At 40.7% G+C, this 24,846-nt stretch overlaps 1 protein-coding gene across 1 annotated transcript in view; it reads left to right on the top strand.

The window, feature by feature from the left end:
- Positions 1-366: 366 nt before the first annotated feature.
- GDPD1 (glycerophosphodiester phosphodiesterase domain containing 1) overlaps positions 367-24,846 on the top strand; it is a 286,956-nt gene continuing 262,476 nt past the window's right edge. The window contains exon 1 of the mRNA XM_053706354.1: positions 367-1,285. Within this exon, the coding sequence (XP_053562329.1) occupies positions 1,150-1,285 (136 nt within the window). The 5' untranslated portion in view covers positions 367-1,149. The remainder of the gene's footprint in view (positions 1,286-24,846) is intronic.

Raw genomic sequence — 24,846 nt, 5'->3', positions numbered from 1 at the left:
GAGCTAGCTGGTGGTGATTTGCACACCTATTGTCATTGGAACAGATGTGTTCATCTTTTTCCCAGTAGTGCGTTGTATTTAACCATTTAATGACTAGTTTAAGAAGCTTGCAGGGTTTGTATTCATTTTTTTGCTTGAAGATGGGAAATGCTACGTTAGCTATACCATCCGATTATGCGTAGACCTCTTCCATAACTGGAGATAACTGGAATTCGCAAACAAAGCAGTATTTCGCGTTTCTACATACAATACGAACGTCTCTACACAACATAATAAGCAGCAGTAAACAAACACAGAAACTGACGTTAAATACAGACTGCGCATGTGTGAACCGGCCTTTTGTTGCGCCAGGCTGCCATGTCAGGTGTACGCATGCGCAAGTGGGTGACAATGACAAGTGTATATCAAACAGCCCGGCTTGGGGAGGAAGCTGCTGCAGTAGTGCATCCAGACTGCCGGGCAGAGCACGGAACCAGAGCTGCAGCACTCGGTGAGATCTGTAGGTCAGACTTGCCCTTCAAAGCAAGGGGAACCTGTATCGACTAGATCATGTTATGCAAGTGTAGATCTTCTACTGCCCGGTGTCAACCATAGCGCATGTAGTATGTACGTGTCATAGAATTAAAACTATAGGACCTTCTCCAGACGCAGCCCTCAGGCTCATTTTTTTAGTCCACTCAGCAAGGGAAGCAGACTTGTATTCCCCTATGAACTACCAGCAGGGTCTCCACTCTCTGTGACCCGAGTAACCAAAGCACAAGATTACCTCTGGGAGAAGCTGCACACGTATTTCCCATTGACGTTTGCGACTTCAAGATCTGCAACTAGATCCAGGGGTCCTTACGTACTCATCTATGGGGTACCAATAACCCCATCAATCTAGTGGGACAGACTAGGTACCACACACAAAAGGACATGTAATTAAGACATCTATCTGCTTCATCGTAAATACACTTGTCCTGCTCCCCTGTTGCCAGCGCACCTGTCCTCTACCCTTTATACAAGAACACTTGCTCTGCACAATTCTTCACAGTAAGCACTTATTCGTCTGACCTGCTCAGTTACATAGATCTCACTTGGTCCTCTCACACACACTAGACCTGGAAGCTCACAGGAGAGTAGCTAGTGGGTGCTGAAGCACAGGTCAACATGTCTGTCGTTTTCTATCTGCTGAGCACTCTGGGCGGGTATGTGATCACCTCGACTCTGCTCCTTAAATACCCCAACCTTCTGCATAAGAGGAAACACCAGAAATTCCGCTGCAGACACATCTCCCACCGGGGAGGTAAGGAAGCACAAAGGGGGTGGGAATAGAACTGTATGGAGAATGCCATAGTGTCAGTTTGTATTTTTTATGGGGAATATTGAACATTTGATATTATATTAAATATGGCTTTGTGCATTAGCTAAATTCATATTCTCACTGATAGCATTTAATTCCATGTGGTCATTTCAGGTGTCTGAATTACAGTAGTCAGTTACCTCCCTGTAACTTCACTCTTGAGCTGGTGCTGGAGCATTATCTGCTAGTGGTTATGTGCTTTCTAAATTGCAATACCTAATTAACATTGTAAAGCATCCAACAGGAAACCAGTTTGCCTGCAGAGCCTCTGCATATATGTATTTTATCACTAGAATTCTGTCATCATTGTATCATTATATACTATAGCATAAGATAAGTTTACTCCAACAATGCTCAAACTAAATTAAGATGCATTATTTAAAAAGCCTGGGACTCAAGTCAATTCATCTAACATGGCCATTGATTTTCTAACTTCAAAGTATAGGAAAGTCAAAATTAAACTTGCATGATTCAGATAGAGCATGTCATTTTAAGACACTTTTAAATTCACTTCTATTTTCAAATGTGCTACATTCTCTTAGTATCTCTTGCTAAAAAACGAATACACACTTATCATGCACTAGTGGGAGCTGCTGCTAATTGGTGCCTGCACACATTTGTCTCTTGTGATTGGCTAAATAGATATTTTCAGCTTCTTGACAGTAGTGCAATGCTGTCCCTTCAGCAATGGATAACAAGAGAATGAAGAAAATTTGATAATAGAATTAAATTGGAAAGTTGTTTAATATTGTATGTTCTATCTGAATCATAAAATAAAATGTGGGGGTTTACTATCCCTTTCAGCATGAGCACATGCATTTCTATGTTCCAGTATCAGACTGAGCAAGCAGACATAGCACTTTCTGTGCCCACTGTGAGATCTCCCATGAACATCTTAGCACAGATGTATCTGACTGTACAGCATCGTATCACTGCTATGTTTGGATTAGTATTGAGCAAAATGTTTCTTGTGACTTAATATAGACAATTCTCCATTAAAAAGACCACTTTGTTTAACTTTTTTATCATGCATATAAAAGAGCATCTGATAAACATGTTAAAGCTGTTTAAAGGGACATAAACCCCCAAATTTTTATGTCATGATTCAGAACATTATTTTAAACAATTTCCAATTTACTTCTATTATAAAATTGTCTTTGTTTTCTTTTTATCCTTTGTTGAAAAAATGACGGTAAGTTCAGGAGTGTGCGTGTGTCTGCAGCACTATATGGCAGCAGGTTTGCAAGAATGTTATACAGCAGCAAGAGCACTATTTCCTGTCATGTAGTGTTCCAGCCATGTGCACGCTACCTATTCAAATATCTCTTCAACTAAGAATAACATGAGAACAAAGCACATTTGATAATAGAAGTAAATTACAAACATTTTAAAAATTGTATTCTCATTCTGAATCATGAAAGGGAAAAAAAATTGGGTTTCATGTCCCTTTAAAGTGAAGGTCCATTTTGATGAATTAGTGCCTGGTTTTTAATAAACCTATTAAAAACAAGGGCACTTTAATTCATGAAAATTGACATTTCACTGTTTTCTTCAAAAACTTACCTTTTAATCCTGGCAGCCTCTCCAGCACTTCCTTCGCATCCGTCGCAAGCCGGCTTTGCAGGTCCAAAATGATGAATTTGGCTTCATCCAATCACAGCATTGCATCAGGCCAAGATTCCCCCGGGGGGGAAGCTGTGATTGGAGGAAACCTGATTCGTCATTTGTGATGTCTGCAGAGGCTTCCAACGGCTGGGGGAATCGCTGGAGCGGCATTCAGGATTAAAAGGTAAGTTTTTGAAGAAAACGGTGAAATGTCAATTTAGATGAATTAAAGTGCCCTTGTTTTTAATAGGTTTATTACAAACCGGACACAATTCATCAAAATGGACCTTCACTTTAAGGTGAAACTAGCAGGAAGTATCTGATTGTGTGTGTCTGGAACCTGGGGCTCTTGCTCAGTGGCTGATAGGGATAGCTCCCAAATCAAAACATTTTTAGCTGATACAGTTCCAGAACATTAAAGTAAAAAACAGAGTTGTGATGCATTTCATTTTATTTTTATTTTAGATGGAACAGAAAAAATAAGCAGTGTCCCTTAAATCTATGTTTAAATATGGATAATTTTATCCTCAGCCTCATTATTTTTTATCTTCTTTATTACTGAAAACCCCCAAGTATGACTACAAATTTAATAGGTCACTGAATTTGATCATTTTCTGTCCCCTCACTGCCTATTTTGTGTAACACCCAAAGCTGAGGGCTGTCCTGAAACTTCAGTTGGGTATCATTAATTTAAAGGGACTGTAAACTCTTGATATATGTAATTATAATATGTTTCCCTATGTGTAGTAAAACAACCTTGCTATATACTTCCATCATTTATTTACCCCCTTTTCATGTAATGCAACTCTAAAAAAAAAATTATGGGATAACCCTGCTACGTATCTTTCTCCGTTTGGCTTTAGCTAATAGCAACTTTAAAATAATGATTGTGTCTAGCCTTGTTTTCTGCAATCTCAAGCCCAGATTGGCTTCTCCAAATAAGGGAACTGGTTGTTGGAATTTGGCTACTGAAAAACAATGGCAGCAAACAAGATGTTAATTTATTTGAAAATATATTTTGACTTGGCTGCTATGTTGTTGTATTGCAAGACAGCAAAATATCTTCTAATTACAAAGCTTTTACTTTTCTTTTAACCAAATGCAAAAAATGTGCCATTGTTTACTAATATATTTATGCTTTGCCTAATCTAAACTGTTATATTTGCAGAATGTTATTTATCATTGGGAGTCTGTATGCACAATACTGCATTGTACCTTTTTATAATGTACAGAAAGATGATACAACAGTGTTGTATGGGCAGATTGCAAACACCCTTTAGTACCTGACAGAACTTCAGTGCACACAGAGAGCGAACAATAAAACAAGTCATGTTAGTATTTATTATTGTAGGTTCTAAGTACTGAGGAAATCATTCAGAACTACACAATAATAAAGGGACTTTTCCCAAGGTCATGATACCCAGTAACTGAGTAGCAGCTGTTTTCTGGTTTGGAGTGCAGTACAATAACAGGCTTTCTTTTTGTTTAGAAAATAATAGATTTGTATTTTGTTTAGGATTTTTAGAATAATTTGTTTAGGATTTTACTCAGTACAAAGGAAAGAACATAAACTAAATTCTGTGTATATATATATATATATATATATATATATATATTATGCTGTGATAGTGTTATACAACCTACAAACAAACACATGCATTTAAATAGAACTGCATTATTTTAGGGGTGTCAATACACACATACATTTATTTATGCTATTTGTTTAGATTTTCTTTATGTTGATATATCACATTGCTGTGGTTGTTAGGGTCACATGTCATTTTTTGTGCACCATATGTCTTTGGTGCTGTCATTTTTTTATTTTTTTGTATGTAATGACAGATGTTAAAATCTCTTCCGAGTATATTGTTGCATTTTTTGTTTGTTTGGTTTTCTGGCACACAATTTTTTCTCTCTCACATTTACCAGCGCATCCTTAGTAAGTGGACAATATTTAGTTACTCTATTTTTATTCGCATGTTTTGCATGTCTATATATATATATATATATATATATATATATATATATATATATATATATATATATATATATTAGTTACTGCCTCTCTTATTACAACCCCAGCTATAAGTAAAGTGCTCTCTTTATTCATGTTATGCAAAAAAGTGTGGAGATGCAGTCATCTTTGGATTTAAAGTGCTTTGTGCCCTCACTAGGTCTGATAAAGAAAACAAAAAAACATACTTTTGGAATGTTAGAAATCCAGTACACTTAAAGAGACATGAACCCCAAAATGTTTCATGAGTCAGACAGAACAAGCACAACCCAGTTGCTGTACCATACATACAGGTGAAACTCGAAAAATTAGAATATCGTGCAAAAGTTAATTTATTTCATTAATGCAACTTTAAAGGTGAAACTAATATATGAGATAGACTCATTACATGCAAAGCAAGATAGTTCAAGCCGTGATTTGTCATAATGTGATGATTATGGCTTACAGCTCATGAAAACCCCAAATCCACAGTCTCAGAAAATTAGAATATTGTGAAAAGGTGCAAAATTCTAGGCTCAAAGTGTCCCACTCTAATCAGCTAATTAAGCCATAACACCTGCAAAGGGTTCCTGCGCCTTTAAATGGTCTCTCAGTCTGGTTCAGTAGGAATCACAATCATGGGAAAGACTGCTGACCTGACAATTGTGCAGAAAATTGACATAAGGAGGGAAAGCCTCAAAAGGTAATTGCAAAAGAAGTTGGATGTTCCCAAAGTGCTGTATCAAAGCACATTAATAGAAAGTTATGTGGAGGGCAAAAGTGTGGAAGAAAAAGGTGCACAAGCAGCAGGGATGACCGCAGCCTGGAGAGGACTGTCAGGAAAAGGCCATTCAAAAGTGTTGGGGACTTTCACAAGGAGTGGGCTGAGGCTGGAGTCAGTGCATCAAGAGCCACCACACACAGAGGGATCCTGGATATGGGCTTCAAATGTCGTATTCCTCTTGTCAAGCCATTCCTGAACAACAAACAATGTCAGAAGCGTCTTACCTGGGCTAAAGAAAAACAAACCTGGTCTGTTGCTCAGTGCTCCAAAGTCCTCTTTTCTGATGAGAGCAAATTTTGCATCTCATTTGGAAACCAAGCACCCAGAGTATGGAGGAAGAATGGAGAGGCACACACTGCAAGATGCTTGAAGTCCAGTGTGAAGTTTCCACAGTCTGTGCTGATTTGGGGAGCCATGTCATCTGCTGGTGTTGGTCCACTGTGCTTCATTAAGTCCAGGGTCAACGCAGCCGTCTACCAGGAGATTTTGGAGCACTTTATGCTTCCTCCCGCAGACAAGCTCTATGGGGATGCTGACTTAATTTTCCAGCAGGACTTGGCACCTGCCCACACTGCCAAAAGCACCAAAACCTGGTTCAATGATCGTGGAATTACTGTGCTTGATTGGCCAGCAAACTCGCCTGACCTGAACTCTATAGAGAATCTGCCAAGATAAAAATGAGAGACATGAGACCGAACAACGCAGAAGAGCTGAAGGCCGCTATTGAAGCATCCTGGTCTTCCATAACACCTCAGCAGTGCCACAAGCTGATAGCTTCCATGCCACGCCGCATTGAGGCCGTAATTGCTGCAAAAGGGGCCCAAACCATGTACTGAGTACATACAGTATGCATGCTTATACTTTTCAGAAGTCCGATATTGTTTTATGTACAATCCTTGTTTTATTGATTGCATGTAATATTCTAGTTTTCTGAGATTGTGGATTTGGGGTTTTCATGAGCTATAAGCCATAATCATCACAATTATGACAAATCACGGCTTGAACTATCTTGCTTTGCATGTAACGAGTCTATCTCATATATTAGTTTCACCTTTTAACCCCTTAATGACCACAGCACTTTTCCATTTTCTGTCCGTTTGGGACCAAGGCTATTTTTACATTTTTGCGGTGTTTGTGTTTAGCTGTAATTTTCTTCTTACTCATTTACTGTACCCACACATATTATATACCGTTTTTCTCGCCTTTAAATGGACTTTCTAAAGATACCATTATTTTCATCATATCTTATAATTTACTATAAAAAAAATTATAAAATATGAGGAAAAATGGAAAAAAAACACACTTTCTCCAACATAGGTGTGTCCGGTCCACGGCGTCATCCTTACTTGTGGGATATTCTCTTCCCCAACAGGAAATGGCAAAGAGCCCAGCAAAGCTGGTCACATGATCCCTCCTAGGCTCCGCCTACCCCAGTCATTCTCTTTGCCGTTGTACAGGCAACATCTCCACGGAGATGGCTTAGAGTTTTTTAGTGTTTAACTGTAGTTTTTATTATTCAATCAAGAGTTTGTTATTTTAAAATAGTGCTGGTATGTACTATTTACTCTGAAACAGAAAAGAGATGAAGATTTCTGTTTGTAAGAGGAAAATGATTTTAGCAACCGTTACTAAAATCGATGGCTGTTCCACACAGGACTGTTGAGAGGAATTAACTTCAGTTGGGGGAACAGTGAGCAGACTTTTGCTGCTTGAGGTATGACACATTCTAACAAGACGATGTAATGCTGGAAGCTGTCATTTTCCCTATGGGATCCGGTAAGCCATTTTTATTACAGAGTAAATAAGGGCTTCACAAGGGCTTGTTAAGACTGTAGACATTTTCTGGGCTAAATCGATTCATATATAACATATTTAGCCTTGAGGAATCATTTAATATGGGTATTTTTGTAAAATAATATCGGCAGGCACTGTTTTAGACACCTTATTCTCTAGGGGCTTTCCCTAATCATAGGCAGAGCCTCATTTTCGCGCCGGTATTGCGCACTTGTTTTTGAGAAGCATGACATGCAGTCGCATGTGTGAGGAGCTCTGATACATAAAAAAGACTTTCTGAAGGCGTCATTTGGTATCGTATTCCCCTTTGGGCTTGGTTGGGTCTCAGCAAAGCAGATACCAGGGACTGTAAAGGGGTTAAAGATAAAAACGGCTCCGGTTCCGTTATTTTAAGGGTTAAAGCTTCCAAATTTGGTGTGCAATACTTTTAAGGCTTTAAGACACTGTGGTGAAATTTTGGTGAATTTTGAACAATTCCTTCATATTTTTTCGCAATTGCAGTAATAAAGTGTGTTCAGTTTAAAATTTAAAGTGACAGTAACGGTTTTATTTTAAAACGTTTTTTGTACTTTGTTATCAAGTTTATGCCTGTTTAACATGTCTGAACTACCAGATAGACTGTGTTCTGAATGTGGGGAAGCCAAGGTTCCTTCTCATTTAAATAGATGTGATTTATGTGACACTGAAAATGATGCCCAAGATGATTCCTCAAGTGAGGGGAGTAAGCATGGTACTGCATCATTCCCTCCTTCGTCTACACCAGTCTTGCCCACTCAGGAGGCCCCTAGTACATCTAGCGCGCCAATACTCCTTACTATGCAACAATTAACGGCTGTAATGGATAATTCTATCAAAAACATTTTAGCCAAAATGCCCACTTATCAGCGTAAGCGCGACTGCTCTGTTTTAGATACTGAAGAGCATGAGGACGCTGATGATAATGGTTCTGATATGCCCCTACACCAGTCTGAGGGGGCCAGGGAGGTTTTGTCTGAGGGAGAAATTTCAGATTCAGGGAAAATTTCTCAACAAGCTGAACCCGATGTGATTACATTTAAATTTAAGTTGGAACATCTCCGCGCTCTGCTTAAGGAGGTGTTATCCACTCTGGATGATTGTGAGAATTTGATCATCCCAGAGAAACTATGTAAAATGGACAAGTTCCTAGAGGTCCCGGGGCCCCCAGAAGCTTTTCCTATACCCAAGCGGGTGGCGGACATTGTAAATAAAGAATGGGAAAGGCCCGGTATACCTTTCGTCCCTCCCCCCATATTTAAAAAATTGTTTCCCATGGTCGACCCCAGAAAGGACTTATGGCAGACAGTCCCCAAGGTCGAGGGGGCGGTTTCTACTTTAAACAAACGCACCACTATACCCATAGAAGATAGTTGTGCTTTCAAAGATCCTATGGATAAAAAATTAGAAGGTTTGCTTAAAAAGATGTTTGTTCAGCAAGGTTACCTTCTACAACCAATTTCATGCATTGTCCCTGTCACTACAGCCGCGTGTTTCTGGTTCGATGAGCTAGAAAAGGCGATCGATAGTGATTCTCCTCCTTATGAGGAGATTATGGACAGAATCCGTGCTCTCAAATTGGCTAATTCTTTCACCCTAGACGCCACTTTGCAATTGGCTAGGTTAGCGGCGAAAAATTCTGGGTTTGCTATTGTGGCGCGCAGAGCGCTTTGGTTGAAATCTTGGTCAGCGGATGCGTCTTCCAAGAACAAATTGCTTAACATTCCTTTCAAGGGGAAAACGCTGTTTGGCCCTGACTTGAAAGAGATTATCTCTGATATCACTGGGGGTAAGGGCCACGCCCTTCCTCAGGATAGGTCTTTCAAGGCCAAAAATAAACCTAATTTTCGTCCCTTTCGTAGAAACGGACCAGCCCCAAGTGCTACGTCCTCTAAGCAAGAGGGTAATACTTCTCAAGCCAAGCCAGCCTGGAGACCAATGCAAGGCTGGAACAAGGGAAAGCAGGCCAAGAAGCCTGCCACTGCTACCAAGACAGCATGAAATGTTGGCCCCCGATCCGGGACCGGATCTGGTGGGGGGCAGACTCTCTCTCTTCGCTCAGGCTTGGGCAAGAGATGTTCTGGATCCTTGGGCACTAGAAATAGTCTCCCAAGGTTATCTTCTGGAATTCAAGGGGCCTCCCCCAAGGGGGAGGTTCCACAGGTCTCAATTGTCTTCAGACCACATAAAGAGACAGGCATTCTTACATTGTGTAGAAGACCTGTTAAAAATGGGAGTGATTCATCCTGTTCCATTAGGAGAACAAGGGATGGGGTTCTACTCCAATCTGTTCGTAGTTCCCAAAAAAGAGGGAACGTTCAGACCAATCTTGGATCTCAAGATCCTAAACAAGTTTCTCAAGGTTCCATCGTTCAAAATGGAAACTATTCGAACAATTCTTCCTTCCATCCAGGAAGGTCAATTCATGACCACGGTGGATTTAAAGGATGCGTATCTACATATTCCTATCCACAAGGAACATCATCGGTTCCTAAGGTTCGCATTCCTGGACAAGCATTACCAGTTCGTGGCACTTCCTTTCGGATTAGCCACTGCTCCAAGGATTTTCACAAAGGTACTAGGGTCCCTTCTAGCGGGACTAAGACCAAGGGGCATTGCAGTAGTACCTTACTTGGACGACATTCTGATTCAAGCGTCGTCCCTTCCTCAAGCAAAGGCTCACACGGACATAGTCCTGGCCTTTCTCAGATCTCACGGATGGAAAGTGAACGTAGAAAAGAGTTCTCTATCTCCGTCAACAAGGGTTCCCTTCTTGGGAACAATAATAGACTCCTTAGAAATGAGGATTTTTCTGACAGAGGCCAGAAAAACAAAACTTCTAAACTCTTGTCAAGCACTTCATTCCGTTCCTCTTCCTTCCATAGCGCAGTGCATGGAAGTAATAGGTTTGATGGTAGCGGCAATGGACATAGTTCCTTTTGCGCGCATTCATCTAAGACCATTACAACTGTGCATGCTCAGTCAGTGGAATGGGGACTATACAGACTTGTCTCCGACGATTCAAGTAAATCAGAGGACCAGAGACTCACTCCGTTGGTGGCTGTCCCTGGACAACCTGTCACAAGGGATGACCTTCCGCAGACCAGAGTGGGTCATTGTCACGACCGACGCCAGTCTGATGGGCTGGGGCGCGGTCTGGGGACTCCTGAAAGCTCAGGGTCTTTGGTCTCGGGAAGAATCTCTTCTACCGATAAATATTCTGGAACTGAGAGCGATATTCAATGCTCTCAAGGCTTGGCCTCAGCTAGCAAAGGCCAAGTTCATACGGTTTCAGTCAGACATTACATCCGGGGGAGTGGGAACTCCATCCGGGAATCTTTGCCCAAATTACTCAATTGTGGGGCATTCCAGACATGGATCTGATGGCCTCTCGTCAGAACTTCAAGGTTCCTTGCTACGGGTCCAGATCCAGGGATCCCAAGGCGACTCTAGTAGATGCACTAGTAGCACCTTGGACCTTCAAACTAGCTTATGTATTCCCGCCGTTTCCTCTCATCCCCAGGCTGGTAGCCAGGATCAATCAGGAGAGGGCGTCGGTGATCTTGATAGCTCCTGCGTGGCCACGCAGGACTTGGTATGCAGATCTGGTGAATATGTCATCGGCTCCACCATGGAAGCTACCTTTGAGACGAGACCTTCTTGTTCAAGGTCCGTTCGAACATCCGAATCTGGTCTCACTCCAGCTGACTGCTTGGAGATTGAACGCTTGATCTTATCAAAATGAGGGTTCTCAGATTCTGTTATTGATTCTCTTGTTCAGGCCAGAAAGCCTGTAACTAGAAAAATTTACCACAAAATATGGAAAAAATATATCTGTTGGTGTGAATCTAAAGGATTCCCTTGGAACAAGGTAAAGATTCCTAAGATTCTATCCTTTCTTCAAGAAGGATTGGAGAAAGAATTATCGGCAAGTTCCTTGAAGGGACAGATTTCTGCCTTGTCTGTGTTACTTCACAAAAAGCTGGCAGCTGTGCCAGATGTTCAAGCCTTTGTTCAGGCTCTGGTTAGAATCAAGCCTGTTTACAAACCTTTGACTCCTCCTTGGAGTCTCAACTTAGTTCTTTCAGTTCTTCAGGGGGTTCCGTTTGAACCCTTGCATTCCGTTGATATTAAGTTATTATCTTGGAAAGTTTTGTTTTTGGTTGCAATTTCTTCTGCTAGAAGAGTTTCAGAATTATCTGCTCTGCAGTGTTCTCCTCCTTATCTGGTTTTCCATGCAGATAAGGTGGTTTTACGTACTAAACCTGGTTTTCTTCCGAAAGTTGTTTCTAACAAAAACATTAACCAGGAGATAGTCGTGCCTTCTTTGTGTCCGAATCCAGTTTCAAAGAAGGAACGTTTGTTGCACAATTTGGATGTTGTTCGCGCTCTAAAATTCTATTTAGATGCTACAAAGGATTTTAGACAAACATCTTCCTTGTTTGTTGTTTATTCTGGTAAAAGGAGAGGTCAAAAAGCAACTTCTACCTCTCTCTCTTTTTGGATTAAAAGCATCATCAGATTGGCTTATGAGACTGCCGGACGGCAGCCTCCTGAAAGAATCACAGCTCATTCCACTAGGGCTGTGGCTTCCACATGGGCCTTCAAGAACGAGGCTTCTGTTGATCAGATATGTAGGGCAGCGACTTGGTCTTCACTGCACACTTTTACCAAATTTTACAAGTTTGATACTTTTGCTTCTTCTGAGGCTATTTTTGGGAGAAAGGTTTTGCAAACCGTGGTGCCTTCCATTTAGGTGACCTGATTTGCTCCCTCCCTTCATCCGTGTCCTAAAGCTTTGGTATTGGTTCCCACAAGTAAGGATGACGCCGTGGACCGGACACACCTATGTTGGAGAAAACAGAATTTATGTTTACCTGATAAATTACTTTCTCCAACGGTGTGTCCGGTCCACGGCCCGCCCTGGTTTTTTAATCAGGTCTGATAATTTATTTTCTTTAACTACAGTCACCACGGTATCATATGGTTTCTCCTATGCGAATATTCCTCCTTTACGTCGGTCGAATGACTGGGGTAGGCGGAGCCTAGGAGGGATCATGTGACCAGCTTTGCTGGGCTCTTTGCCATTTCCTGTTGGGGAAGAGAATATCCCACAAGTAAGGATGACGCCGTGGACCGGACACACCGTTGGAGAAAGTAATTTATCAGGTAAACATAAATTCTGTTTTTTCTAACTTTGACCCCCAAAATCTGTTACATATCTACAACCCCCAAAAAACACCCATGCTAAATAGTTTCTAAATTTTGTCCTGAGTTTAGAAATACCCAATGTTTACATGTTCTTTGCTTTTTTTGCAAGTTATAGGGCAATAAATACAAGTAGCACTTGCTATTTCCAAACCATTTTTTTCCAAAATTAGCGCTAGTTACATTAGAACACTAATATCTTTCAGGAAACCCTGAATATCCCTTGACATGTATATATTTTTTTTAGTAGACATCCCAAAGTATTGATCTAGGCCAATTTTGGTATATTTCATACCACCATTTCACCGCCAAATGCGATCAAATACAAAAAATCGTTCACTTTTTCACAAATATTTTCACAAACTTTCGGTTTCTCACTGAAATTATTTACAAACAACTTATGCAATTATGGCATAAATGGTTGTAAATTCTTCTCTGGGATACCCTTTGTTCAGAAATAGCAGACATATATGACTTTGGCGTTGCTTTCTGGTAACTAGAAGGCTGCTAAATCCTGCTGCGCCTCACACGTATATTATGGCTAGCAGTGAAGGGGTTAATTAGGGAGTTTGTAGGGAGTTTGCAGGGTTAATTTTAGCTTTAGTGTAGAGATCAGCCTCCCACCTGACACATCCCACCCCCTGATCCCTCCCAAACAGCTCCCTTCCCTCCCCCACCCCACAATTGTCCCCGCCATCTTAAGTACTGGCAGAAAGTCTGCCAGTACTAAAATAAAAGGGTTTTTAAATTTTTTTTTAGCATATTTACATATGCTACAGTGTAGGATCCCCCCCTTAGCCCCCAACCTCCCTGATCCCCCCCTCTCTAACCCTCCCCTCTGCCTTATTGGGGGCCATCTTGGGTACTGGCAGCTGTCTGCCAGTACCCAGTTTGCAAAAAAAAAAGTGCTTTTTTTTTATTTTTTTGTTTTTTTTTCTGTAGTGTAGCTTCCCCCCCCACACAGACAAACCCCCACCACCTTGCTTATCATTTTTTTTTTTTACTTCTAAGACGTTTTTTAACATTTTTTATTAAATATTTTCTGTAGTGTAGCGGTTCCCACCTGCTCCCTCCCCGTGCACGCGCCCGCCCCCGCCCTCCCGTGCACGCGCGCGCGTTCGTGCGCGCCCCCGGTCACCCCCGCCCACGATCCCGCCCCCCTCCACATCAGCAGGGCTATCGATGGCCGCCTCCCGGTCCGGCTCCCACCCACCAACGCCGCAAGCCACCGATCTCCGGTGCAGAGAGGGCCACAGAGTGGCTCTCTCTGCACCGGATGGCTTAAAAAGGTTATTGCAGGATGCCTCCATATCGAGGCATCACTGCAATAACCGGAAAGCAGCTGGAAGTGAGCAGGATCGCTTCCAGCTGCTTTCCACACTGAGGACGTGCAGGGTACGTTCTCAGGCATTAACTGCCTTTTTTCTGAGGACGTACCCTGCACGTCCTCAGTCGTTAAGGGGTTAAGTTGCATTAGTGAAATAAATTAACTTTTGCACGATAGTCTAATTTTTTGAGTTTCACCTGTATATATATATATATATATATATATATATATATATATATATATATATATATATATATATATTATACATACACACACACACACACAATATAGGAAGAAAAGATCCAGCACTCACTTCATATATGCAGCTGCCGGGGTGCTCTTCAATAGCATGCAGTAAAGTAAAATCCAGAAGGCACTCACCGTTTTTAAATCAACACTTTAATCAAGTGGTTAACGTTTTCGGGGTCTCCCCCATCCTCAGACCTTGATTAAAGTGTTGATTTAGAAACGGTGAGTGCCTTCTGGATTTTACTGCATGCTATTGAAGAGCACCCCGGCAGCTGCATATATGAAGTGATTGCTGGATCTCGTCTGCCTATATTGTGTGTGTGTGTGTGTATATGTATGTATGTATATATATATATATGACAAGAGAATTGATAGACAATACAGGGCGCACTTACAAAAAATTTAAAAAATCTAGTTACATATATAAAAAGAATTATGCACCTAATATTGTTTGGTCACAGGCTAGTCCTTAAGAGTCCTCTGTATTTTTCGTTGGCCTGCTATATTGACACCTTTGCCCCTTAGTGTCTTTTCTAATACTAATATGTATCACATGCAATACTCTTAAGGACTAGCCTGTGACCAAACAATATTAGGTGCATAATTCTTTTTATATATGTAACTAGATTTTTTTCAATTTTTTGTATCACCCGTTCAGTGCGCCCTGTATTGTCTATCAGTTCTCTTGTCTTTACATTTTTTCACTTTATCAAAGCTGTAGTATATGGGGAGACTACAGCTTTGATAGATAGATTAGGGCAGCATATAAGTAAACGGTAGAAACTGTGAGTTTTTAGGTTTTATACTGCGCTTCATTCACACATCCTTTCTCTCTCTCTCTCTCTCTCTCTCTCTCTCTCTCTCTCTCTCTATCTATCTATCTATCTATCTATCTATCTATCTATCTGTATGTATATCCATATCTTGCCTTTTTAGAGGTATTTCATGTTGAGTAAAATAAAACTGAAATGTATTTACTAATTTCTTCGTAGCTGGCTTTGTTTACCCTATTACCCAGTCGCTTACTGACTATATGGTTCACCTAACTAGTATTACACAGCTGGCAAGAATGTTGTTTATCATGAATGATTTGTATTATGTTTTATGTTATGGGGACTAATCTTAAGAGCCTTTTTAAAGGGTTATCTAATATAATTATTACAGCTAGTGAACAGAAGAGTGTACTTCACAATTCTATTTTACTTCTTTTTAATTGCTATTAAACGGTTTAAATAATTAGGCCTCAACAGCCCCAGAACAAGGTTATATTCTCAAATCTTCCTTGTTCTCAAAAAAGAAGACTTATGATGAGCGCTTCTGCTTGACCTTTGGTCACTGAATACTGAAAACTTCAGACAAACACAAGGAATGTCTATGTCCTGTCCCCTCTCCAAGGCAAGGAGGCTCATCTTTACAATAGGAAATTAAAGTATCTTTGCATTTTGTACATTTTGTAATGCAAATTATGTTTATAGTTAAATATTTGATAGAAAAAAAGGAAAAATTGAATTGCACTACTTAGTTTAATTTATTCAAAATCGAGGGATATTGCCATTAGAGATTTCTATTAGGCATTAAATATAATATATATCTTTGGCTACTAGGTGCTGTGTATCTGATACAGCATTAACCAAAACAACTAAGAGAAGTTGAGAAAAGGGATACACTTTAAGCACTCTAATCCCTCTGGGATAATGTGGTTGGTTGCGTCACTATACAAATTACAATTATGCTTTATTTAAAATAGTTAAAAATGGTTAAACTTAAAAACAAAATGATAGGTACGGACTGGTAACTGGGATAGAAATGATAATCTATGTAAAGAGCTGGATTAGATATTATCCTTACAGGTATGGGATACTCCTAAAATATATAGTGTCTGGTCCACCCACTGGTTTGCTAAATTTTTGCAATAATTACTACGTGGCAAACAGATATAGTAAGAATGCCAGGAATTAATAATATGGGTAGTATCATTGGGCCAGATGTATGATGAAATTGATACTGTTGCAAACTTGAACCAACGCGTGGAACATTAAAACTAATAGAGCCAATCCTGAAATATATAGATATGGGAGGTAAATGTTCCCACAAATCTCCTAGCCCCAATTGTGGGCCAATATCATAGGCTCGGTTGCACATGCAATAAGTACTTATACTCCAAATAAAATTTGTATAGCTTCTCAGTGTGTGCCTTAAAACAGGCTGCCGAGTTGTATTGGGATTATTGTGTCACAAACAATTATGTAGCTGACATTGCCTGTGATTACTCAAACAGGCAGTTAGGTTAGTATATATCTGGAGGTTAGTACTATAGCGCTACACTGCAAATTAGAAACAGCGTCTGATAACTTCAGACTGATCAAGGCAATGCGTGGAGACGTTACTAAAGTACTTTAAATATAGATAGTGAGTGCTCCCACAAATGTCCTAGCTCCAGGAACGGGCCAATAACATTAGCTCAATTGCATGTGCCATAAAAGTAAATAGAAACCGTGAGTCACAGCTTGCTATTATTATAAATATAATTTGCATTAGACTAGTGCTGTTATTATTTAACAAACGTATCTAAACAACAATCAGACATCGTCTGTAAATAAATTGGCAACAGTATCTGTTACTATGTACTTAATAATGAGAACAGACAATCGCCCTTATCCACAGCTATCCACTTTGCAGTATGCTTAGCTGTTACCATACATATTGAGCGGATATATTAGTAATGAACACCCTCCCTGTATCATTATAAGTGTATGATATTATTAACAGCTCAGTTTACTGGTGCGATACCATAAATATTATAACTCAATTCAGTTACCAGTTAATTCCGTTATCTAATCACATTTATTTATAGTTAAATATTTGTCTGACTACAACCCATCTCTCACCGTCTATAACTAGGTGCTCAGCCAGATGATTCATGCAGGTAGCTGAAACTAGTGAAAGCTAAGTACAATAGACTTCCTTCTGATGTGGTCCATTGTATGCAACCCTATGCATGCTAACTTTAATTAACTTGATTTTTTTCTTTAATCATTGTAATGCAATATCCATACATATTGATCTGATCCAGAAGCCCCAAAGTCATATAGAGTTTCCATCCATGGTAGGAATTGTATATCATCCCACATGTCAAAGCTGCAGCTGACTCATCTCAGGACAATATCTGATCAGTACTAGGCTCTTTTTACTAGTTGCATATTCTTCTGGACATATACAATATGACTCAAATCGTTCCTGTCATTAGCACTACTTTGAGTCAGTGATCTTTGAAACTTTAATTCCAACAAGGGCTTTTATCCGCTAATAATTGATGTGAACTGGAAAGTTGTTTAAAATTTGAATCATGAAACTTTCTCTCCTTTAATATGTTCCCAATGATCCATTTCTCCAACATAGGTGTGTCCGGTCCACGGCGTCATCCTTACTTGTGGGATATTCTCTTCCCCAACAGGAAATGGCAAAGAGCCCAGCAAAGCTGGTCACATGATCCCTCCTAGGCTCCGCCTTCCCCTGTCATTCTCTTTGCCGTTGTACAGGCAACATCTCCACGGAGATGGCTTAGATTTTTTAGTGTTTAACTGTAGTTTTTATTATTCAATCAAGAGTTTGTTATTTTAAAATAGTGCTGATATGTACTATTTACTCTGAAACAGAAAAGAGATGAAGATTTCTGTTTGTAAGAGGAAAATGATTTTAGCAACCGTTACTAAAATCGATGGCTGTTTCCACACAGGACTGTTGAGAGGAATTAACTTCAGTTGGGGGAACAGTGAGCAGACTTTTGCTGCTTGAGGTATGACACATTCTAACAAGACGATGTAATGCTGGAAGCTGTCATTTTCCCTATGGGATCCGGTAAGCCATTTTTATTACAGAAAGAAAAAAAGGGCTTCACAAGGGCTTTTAAGACTGTAGACATTTTCTGGGCTAAATCGATTTATATATAAGCATATTTTATACTCCATAGCCTTGAGGAATTATTTTAATCTTGGGAATTATGTAAAATAACCGGCAGGCACTGTATTGGACACCTTATTCTCTAGGGGCTTTCCCTAATCATAGGCAGAGTCTCATTTTCGCGCCTCTATTGCGCACTTGTTTTTGGGAAGCATGACATGCAGATGCATGTGTGAGGAGCTCTGATACATAGAAAAGACTTTCTGAAGGCGTCATTTGGTATCGTATTCCCCTTTGGGCTTGGTTGGGTCTCAGCAAAGCAGATACCAGGGACTGTAAAGGGGTTAAATATAAAAACGGCTCCGGTTCCGTTATTTTAAGGGTTAAAGCTAAAATTTGGTGTGCAATACTTTTAAGGCTTTAAGACACTGTGGTGAAATTTTGGTGAATTTTGAACAATTCCTTCATACTTTTTCACAATTGCAGTAATAAAGTGTGTTCAGTTTAAAATTTAAAGTGACAGTAACGGTTTATTTTAAAACGTTTTTTGTACTTTGTTATCAAGTTTATGCCTGTTTAACATGTCTGAACTACCAGATAGACTGTGTTCTGAATGTGGGGAAGCCAAGGTTCCTTCTCATTTAAATAGATGTGATTTATGTGACACAAAATTTAGAGAAAATGATGCCCAAGATGATTCCTCAAGTGAGGGGAGTAAGCATGGTACTGCATCATCCCCTCCTTCGTCTACACCAGTCTTGCCCACACAGGAGGCCCCTAGTACATCTAGTGCGCCAATACTCCTTACTATGCAACAATTAACGGCTGTAATGGATAATTCTATCAAAAACATTTTAGCCAAAATGCCCACTTATCAGCGAAAGCGCGACTGCTCTGTTTTAGAAAATACTGAAGAGCATGAGGACGCTGATGATATTGGTTCTGAAGTGCCCCTACACCAGTCTGAGGGGGCCAGGGAGGTTTTGTCTGAGGGAGAAATTTCAAATTCAGGGAAAATTTCTCAACATGCTGAACCTGATGTGATTACATTTAAATTTAAATTGGAACATCTCCGCGCTCTGCTTAAGGAGGTGTTATCTACTCTGGATGATTGTGAGAATTTGGTCATTCCAGAGAAACTATGTAAAATGGACAAGTTCCTAGAGGTCCCTGGGCCCCCCGAAGCTTTTCCTATACCCAAGCGGGTGGCGGACATTGTAAATAAAGAATGGGAAAGGCCCGGTATACCTTTCGTCCCTCCCCCCATATTTTAAAAAATTGTTTCCTATGGTCGACCCCAGAAAGGACTTATGGCAGACAGTCCCCAAGGTCGAGGGGGCGGTTTCTACTCTAAACAAACGCACCACTATACCTATAGAAGATAGTTGTGCTTTCAAAGATCCTATGGATAAAAAATTAGAAGGTTTGCTTAAAAAGATGTTTGTTCAGCAAGGTTACCTTCTACAACCAATTTCATGCATTGTTCCTGTCACTACAGCAGCGTGTTTCTGGTTCGATGAACTAGAAAAGGCGCTCAATAATAATTCTTCTTCTTATGAGGAGATTATGGACAGAATTCATGCTCTCAAATTGGCTAATTCTTTCACCCTAGACGCCACTTTGCAATTGGCTAGGTTAGCGGCGAAAAATTCTGGTTTTGCTATTGTGGCGCGCAGAGCGCTTTGGCTAAAATCTTGGTCAGCGGATGCGTCTTCCAAGAACAAATTGCTTAACATTCCTTTCAAGGGGAAAACGCTGTTTGGCCCTGACTTGAAAGAGATTATCTCTGATATCACTGGGGGCAAGGGCCACGCCCTTCCTCAGGATAGGTCTTTCAAGGCCAAAAATAAACCTAATTTTCGTCCCTTTCGCAGAAACGGACCAGCCCCAAGTGCTACGTCCTCTAAGCAAGAGGGTAATACTTCTCAAGCCAAGCCAGCCTGGAGACCAATGCAAGGCTGGAACAAAGGAAAGCAGGCCAAGAAACCTGCCACTACTACCAAGACAGCATGAGATGTTGGCCCCCGATCCGGGACCGGATCTGGTGGGGGGCAGACTCTCTCTCTTCGCTCAGGCTTGGGCAAGAGATGTTCTGGATCCTTGGGCACTAGAAATAGTCTCCCAAGGTTATCTTCTGGAATTCAAGGGGCCTCCCCCAAGGGGGAGGTTCCACAGGTCTCAATTGTCTTCAGACCACATAAAAAAAACAGGCATTCTTACATTGTGTAGAAGACCTGTTAAAAATGGGAGTGATTCATCCTGTTCCATTAGGAGAACAAGGGATGGGGTTCTACTCCAATCTGTTCGTAGTTCCCAAAAAAGAGGGAACATTCAGACCAATCTTAGATCTCAAGATCCTAAACAAGTTTCTCAAGGTTCCATCGTTCAAAATGGAAACCATTCGAACAATTCTTCCTTCCATCCAGGAAGGTCAATTCATGACCACGGTGGATTTAAAGGATGCGTATCTACATATTCCTATCCACAAGGAACATCATCGGTTCCTAAGGTTCGCATTCCTGGACAAGCATTACCAGTTTGTGGCACTTCCGTTCGGATTAGCCACTGCTCCAAGAATTTTCACAAAGGTACTAGGGTCCCTTCTAGCGGTGCTAAGACCAAGGGGCATTGCAGTAGTACCTTACTTGGACGACATTCTGATTCAAGAGTCGTCCCTTCCTCAAGCAAAGGCTCACACGGACATTGTCCTGGCCTTTCTCAGATCTCACGGGTGGAAAGTGAACGTAGAAAAAAGTTCTCTATCTCCGTCAACAAGGGTTCCCTTCTTGGGAACAATTATAGACTCCTTAGAAATGAGGATTTTTCTGACAGAGGCCAGAAAATCAAAACTTCTAAACTCTTGTCAAATACTTCATTCTGTTCCTCTTCCTTCCATAGCGCAGTGCATGGAAGTAATAGGTTTGATGGTAGCGGCAATGGACATAGTTCCTTTTGCGCGAATTCATCTAAGACCATTACAACTGTGCATGCTCAGTCAGTGGAATGGGGACTATACAGACTTGTCTCCGACGATACAAGTAGATCAGAGGACCAGAGATTCACTCCGTTGGTGGCTGTCCCTGGACAACCTGTCACAGGGGATGAGCTTCCGCAGACCAGAGTGGGTCATTGTCACGACCGACGCCAGTCTGGTGGGCTGGGGCGCGGTCTGGGGACCCCTGAAAGCTCAGGGTCTTTGGTCTCGGGAAGAATCTCTTCTCCCGATAAATATTCTGGAACTGAGAGCGATATTCAATGCTCTCAAGGCTTGGCCTCAGCTAGCAAAGGCCAAGTTCATACGGTTTCAATCAGACAACATGACGACTGTTGCGTACATCAACCATCAGGGGGGAACAAGGAGTTCCCTGGCGATGGAAGAAGTGACCAAAATCATTCAATGGGCGGAGACTCACTCCTGCCACTTGTCTGCAATCCACATCCCAGGAGTGGAAAATTGGGAAGCGGATTTTCTGAGTCGTCAGACATTTCATCCGGGGGAGTGGGAACTCCATCCGGAAATCTTTGCCCAAATTACTCAATTGTGGGGCATTCCAGACATGGATCTGATGGCCTCTCGTCAGAACTTCAAGGTTCCTTGCTACGGGTCCAGATCCAGGGATCCCAAGGCGACTCTAGTAGATGCACTAGTAGCACCTTGGACCTTCAAACTAGCTTATGTATTCCCGCCGTTTCCTCTCATCCCCAGGCTGGTAGCCAGGATCAATCAGGAGAGGGCATCAGTGATCTTGATAGCTCCTGCGTGGCCACGCAGGACTTGGTATGCAGACCTGGTGAATATGTCATCGGCTCCACCATGGAAGCTACCTTTGAGACGAGACCTTCTTGTTCAAGGTCCGTTCGAACATCCGAATCTGGTCTCACTCCAACTGACTGCTTGGAGATTGAACGCTTGATCTTATCAAAGCGAGGGTTCTCAGATTCTGTCATTGATACTCTTGTTCAGGCCAGAAAGCCTGTAACTAGAAAAATCTACCACAAAATATGGAAAAAATATATCTGTTGGTGTGAATCTAAAGGATTCCCTTGGGACAAGATAAAAATTCCTAAGATTCTATCCTTTCTTCAAGAAGGTTTGGAGAAAGGATTATCTGCAAGTTCTTTGAAGGGACAGATTTCTGCCTTGTCTGTGTTACTTCACAAAAAGCTGGCAGCTGTGCCAGATGTTCAAGCCTTTGTTCAGGCTCTGGTTAGAATCAAGCCTGTTTACAAACCTTTGACTCCTCCTTGGAGTCTCAATTTAGTTCTTTCAGTTCTTCAGGGGGTTCCGTTTGAACCCTTACATTCCGTTGATATTAAGTTATTATCTTGGAAAGTTTTGTTTTTGGTTGCAATTTCTTCTGCTAGAAGAGTTTCAGAATTATCTGCTCTGCAGTGTTCTCCTCCTTATCTGGTGTTCCATGCAGATAAGGTGGTTTTGCGTACTAAACCTGGTTTTCTTCCGAAAGTTGTTTCTAACAAAAACATTAACCAGGAGATAGTCGTGCCTTCTTTGTGTCCGAATCCAGTTTCAAAGAAGGAACGTTTGTTGCACAATTTGGATGTAGTGCGTGCTCTAAAATTCTATTTAGATGCTACAAAGGATTTTAGACAAACATCTTCCTTGTTTGTTGTTTATTCTGGTAAAAGGAGAGGTCAAAAAGCAACTTCTACCTCTCTCTCTTTTTGGCTTAAAAGCATCATCAGATTGGCTTACGAGACTGCCGGACGGCAGCCTCCTGAAAGAATCACAGCTCATTCCACTAGGGCTGTGGCTTCCACATGGGCCTTCAAGAACGAGGCTTCTGTTGATCAGATATGTAAGGCAGCGACTTGGTCTTCACTGCACACTTTTACTAAATTTTACAAGTTTGATACTTTTGCTTCTTCTGAGGCTATTTTTGGGAGAAAGGTTTTGCAAGCCGTGGTGCCTTCCATCTAGGTGACCTGATTTGCTCCCTCCCTTCATCCGTGTCCTAAAGCTTTGGTATTGGTTCCCACAAGTAAGGATGACGCCGTGGACCGGACACACCTATGTTGGAGAAAACAGAATTTATGTTTACCTGATAAATTACTTTCTCCAACGGTGTGTCCGGTCCACGGCCCGCCCTGGTTTTTTTAATCAGGTCTGATAATTTATTTTCTTTAACTACAGTCACCACGGTATCATATGGTTTCTCCTATGCAAATATTCCTCCTTTACGTCGGTCGAATGACTGGGGAAGGCGTAGCCTAGGAGGGATCATGTGACCAGCTTTGCTGGGCTCTTTGCCATTTCCTGTTGGGGAAGAGAATATCCCACAAGTAAGGATGACGCCGTGGACCGGACACACCGTTGGAGAAAGTAATTTATCAGGTAAACATAAATTCTGTTTTTACCTGCTGGAGTGTATTAAATTGTTTACAAATAGCGGCTTAGCATTTGAATTAGCTGATTTAGCCTGCAGTATCCCTACATATACTAAAAGTTTCTATACCTAGGTATAGGCTATATGTAAATACAGCCAGCAGAAGAAATTACACTCACAGTGGGAAGTTTAAAGAGATAAAACTCTGAAATGTTCATTTTCAATTGTTCTTTCTCAATATTGTACAGAGACAGAGATAAGAAAGGGAAGCATTTGAGTGATAAGAAACGAAATCTGAGCGCACTGCAAGCTTAGCCTATTTTGATGGGCTGCGGTTTCAAAGAGCAAATCCAGCTCTTTCTTTTGCAAAAAGAAGCATAAATTAGCAATTTCTCATACATTTTATACGCTGTTGTTTCCCTGAATGAATACATTCAGGGAAACAACAATTTTACAGTGAATTGTCCGTTTAAAGTAAATAAAATGACTAAATGTAAAAAAATATAAGTCAAAGTAATTGAGTGCTATTTTTGTGTATTTTGAATTGGTCTTAATTGACTGTGTCATAAATATGATTTATACATTGCACCAATGGCCATAAGATAAATAATACTTGACATAAAACATGTAACGGATATTGCTAAAGTAGTACCATTGAGACCTATGTAATAGGATGTTTGACTTTTTGTTAATCTGTATAGAATCACATCCATAGTTACACATTCCTTTATTTGTAACAATGTGGAATCTGTTTAAAGGGACACTGAACCCAATTTTTTCTTTCATGATTCAGATAGAGCATGCATTTTTAAGCAACTTTCTAATTTACTCCTATTATCAATTTTTCTTCATTCTCTTGCTTTCTTTATTTGAAAAATAAGGCATTTAAGTTAAGGAGCCAGCCAATTTTTGGTTCAGCACCATGGATAGCACTTGTTTATTGGTGCTTTCCAATCAGCAAGGACAACCCAGGTTGTGAACCAAAAATGGGCCGGCTTCTAAACTTACATTCTTGCTTTTCAAATAAAGATAGCAAGAGAATGAAGAAAAATTGATAATAGGAGTAAATTATAAAGTTGTTTAAAATTGCATGCTTTATCTGAATTATAAAAGAAAAAAAAATTGGGTTCAGTGTCCCTTTAAGTTATAATGAGAAGAAAAATGCCTCTAAGGTTTTAAGGAGCTGTCATTTTGCAGTATTATACATTTTCTATATTGTATTGTTAAGCAAAAAAGTCAGTAGTCATTTATCAGCTGAGTTGCACATGTATGGCCTCAAGTGAT

The sequence above is a fragment of the Bombina bombina genome, chromosome 3, assembly GCF_027579735.1.
Source record: "Bombina bombina isolate aBomBom1 chromosome 3, aBomBom1.pri, whole genome shotgun sequence".
In the NCBI taxonomy this organism is placed as follows: Eukaryota; Metazoa; Chordata; class Amphibia; order Anura; family Bombinatoridae; genus Bombina; species Bombina bombina.
This window is presented reverse-complemented; position numbering and strand designations above follow the sequence as displayed.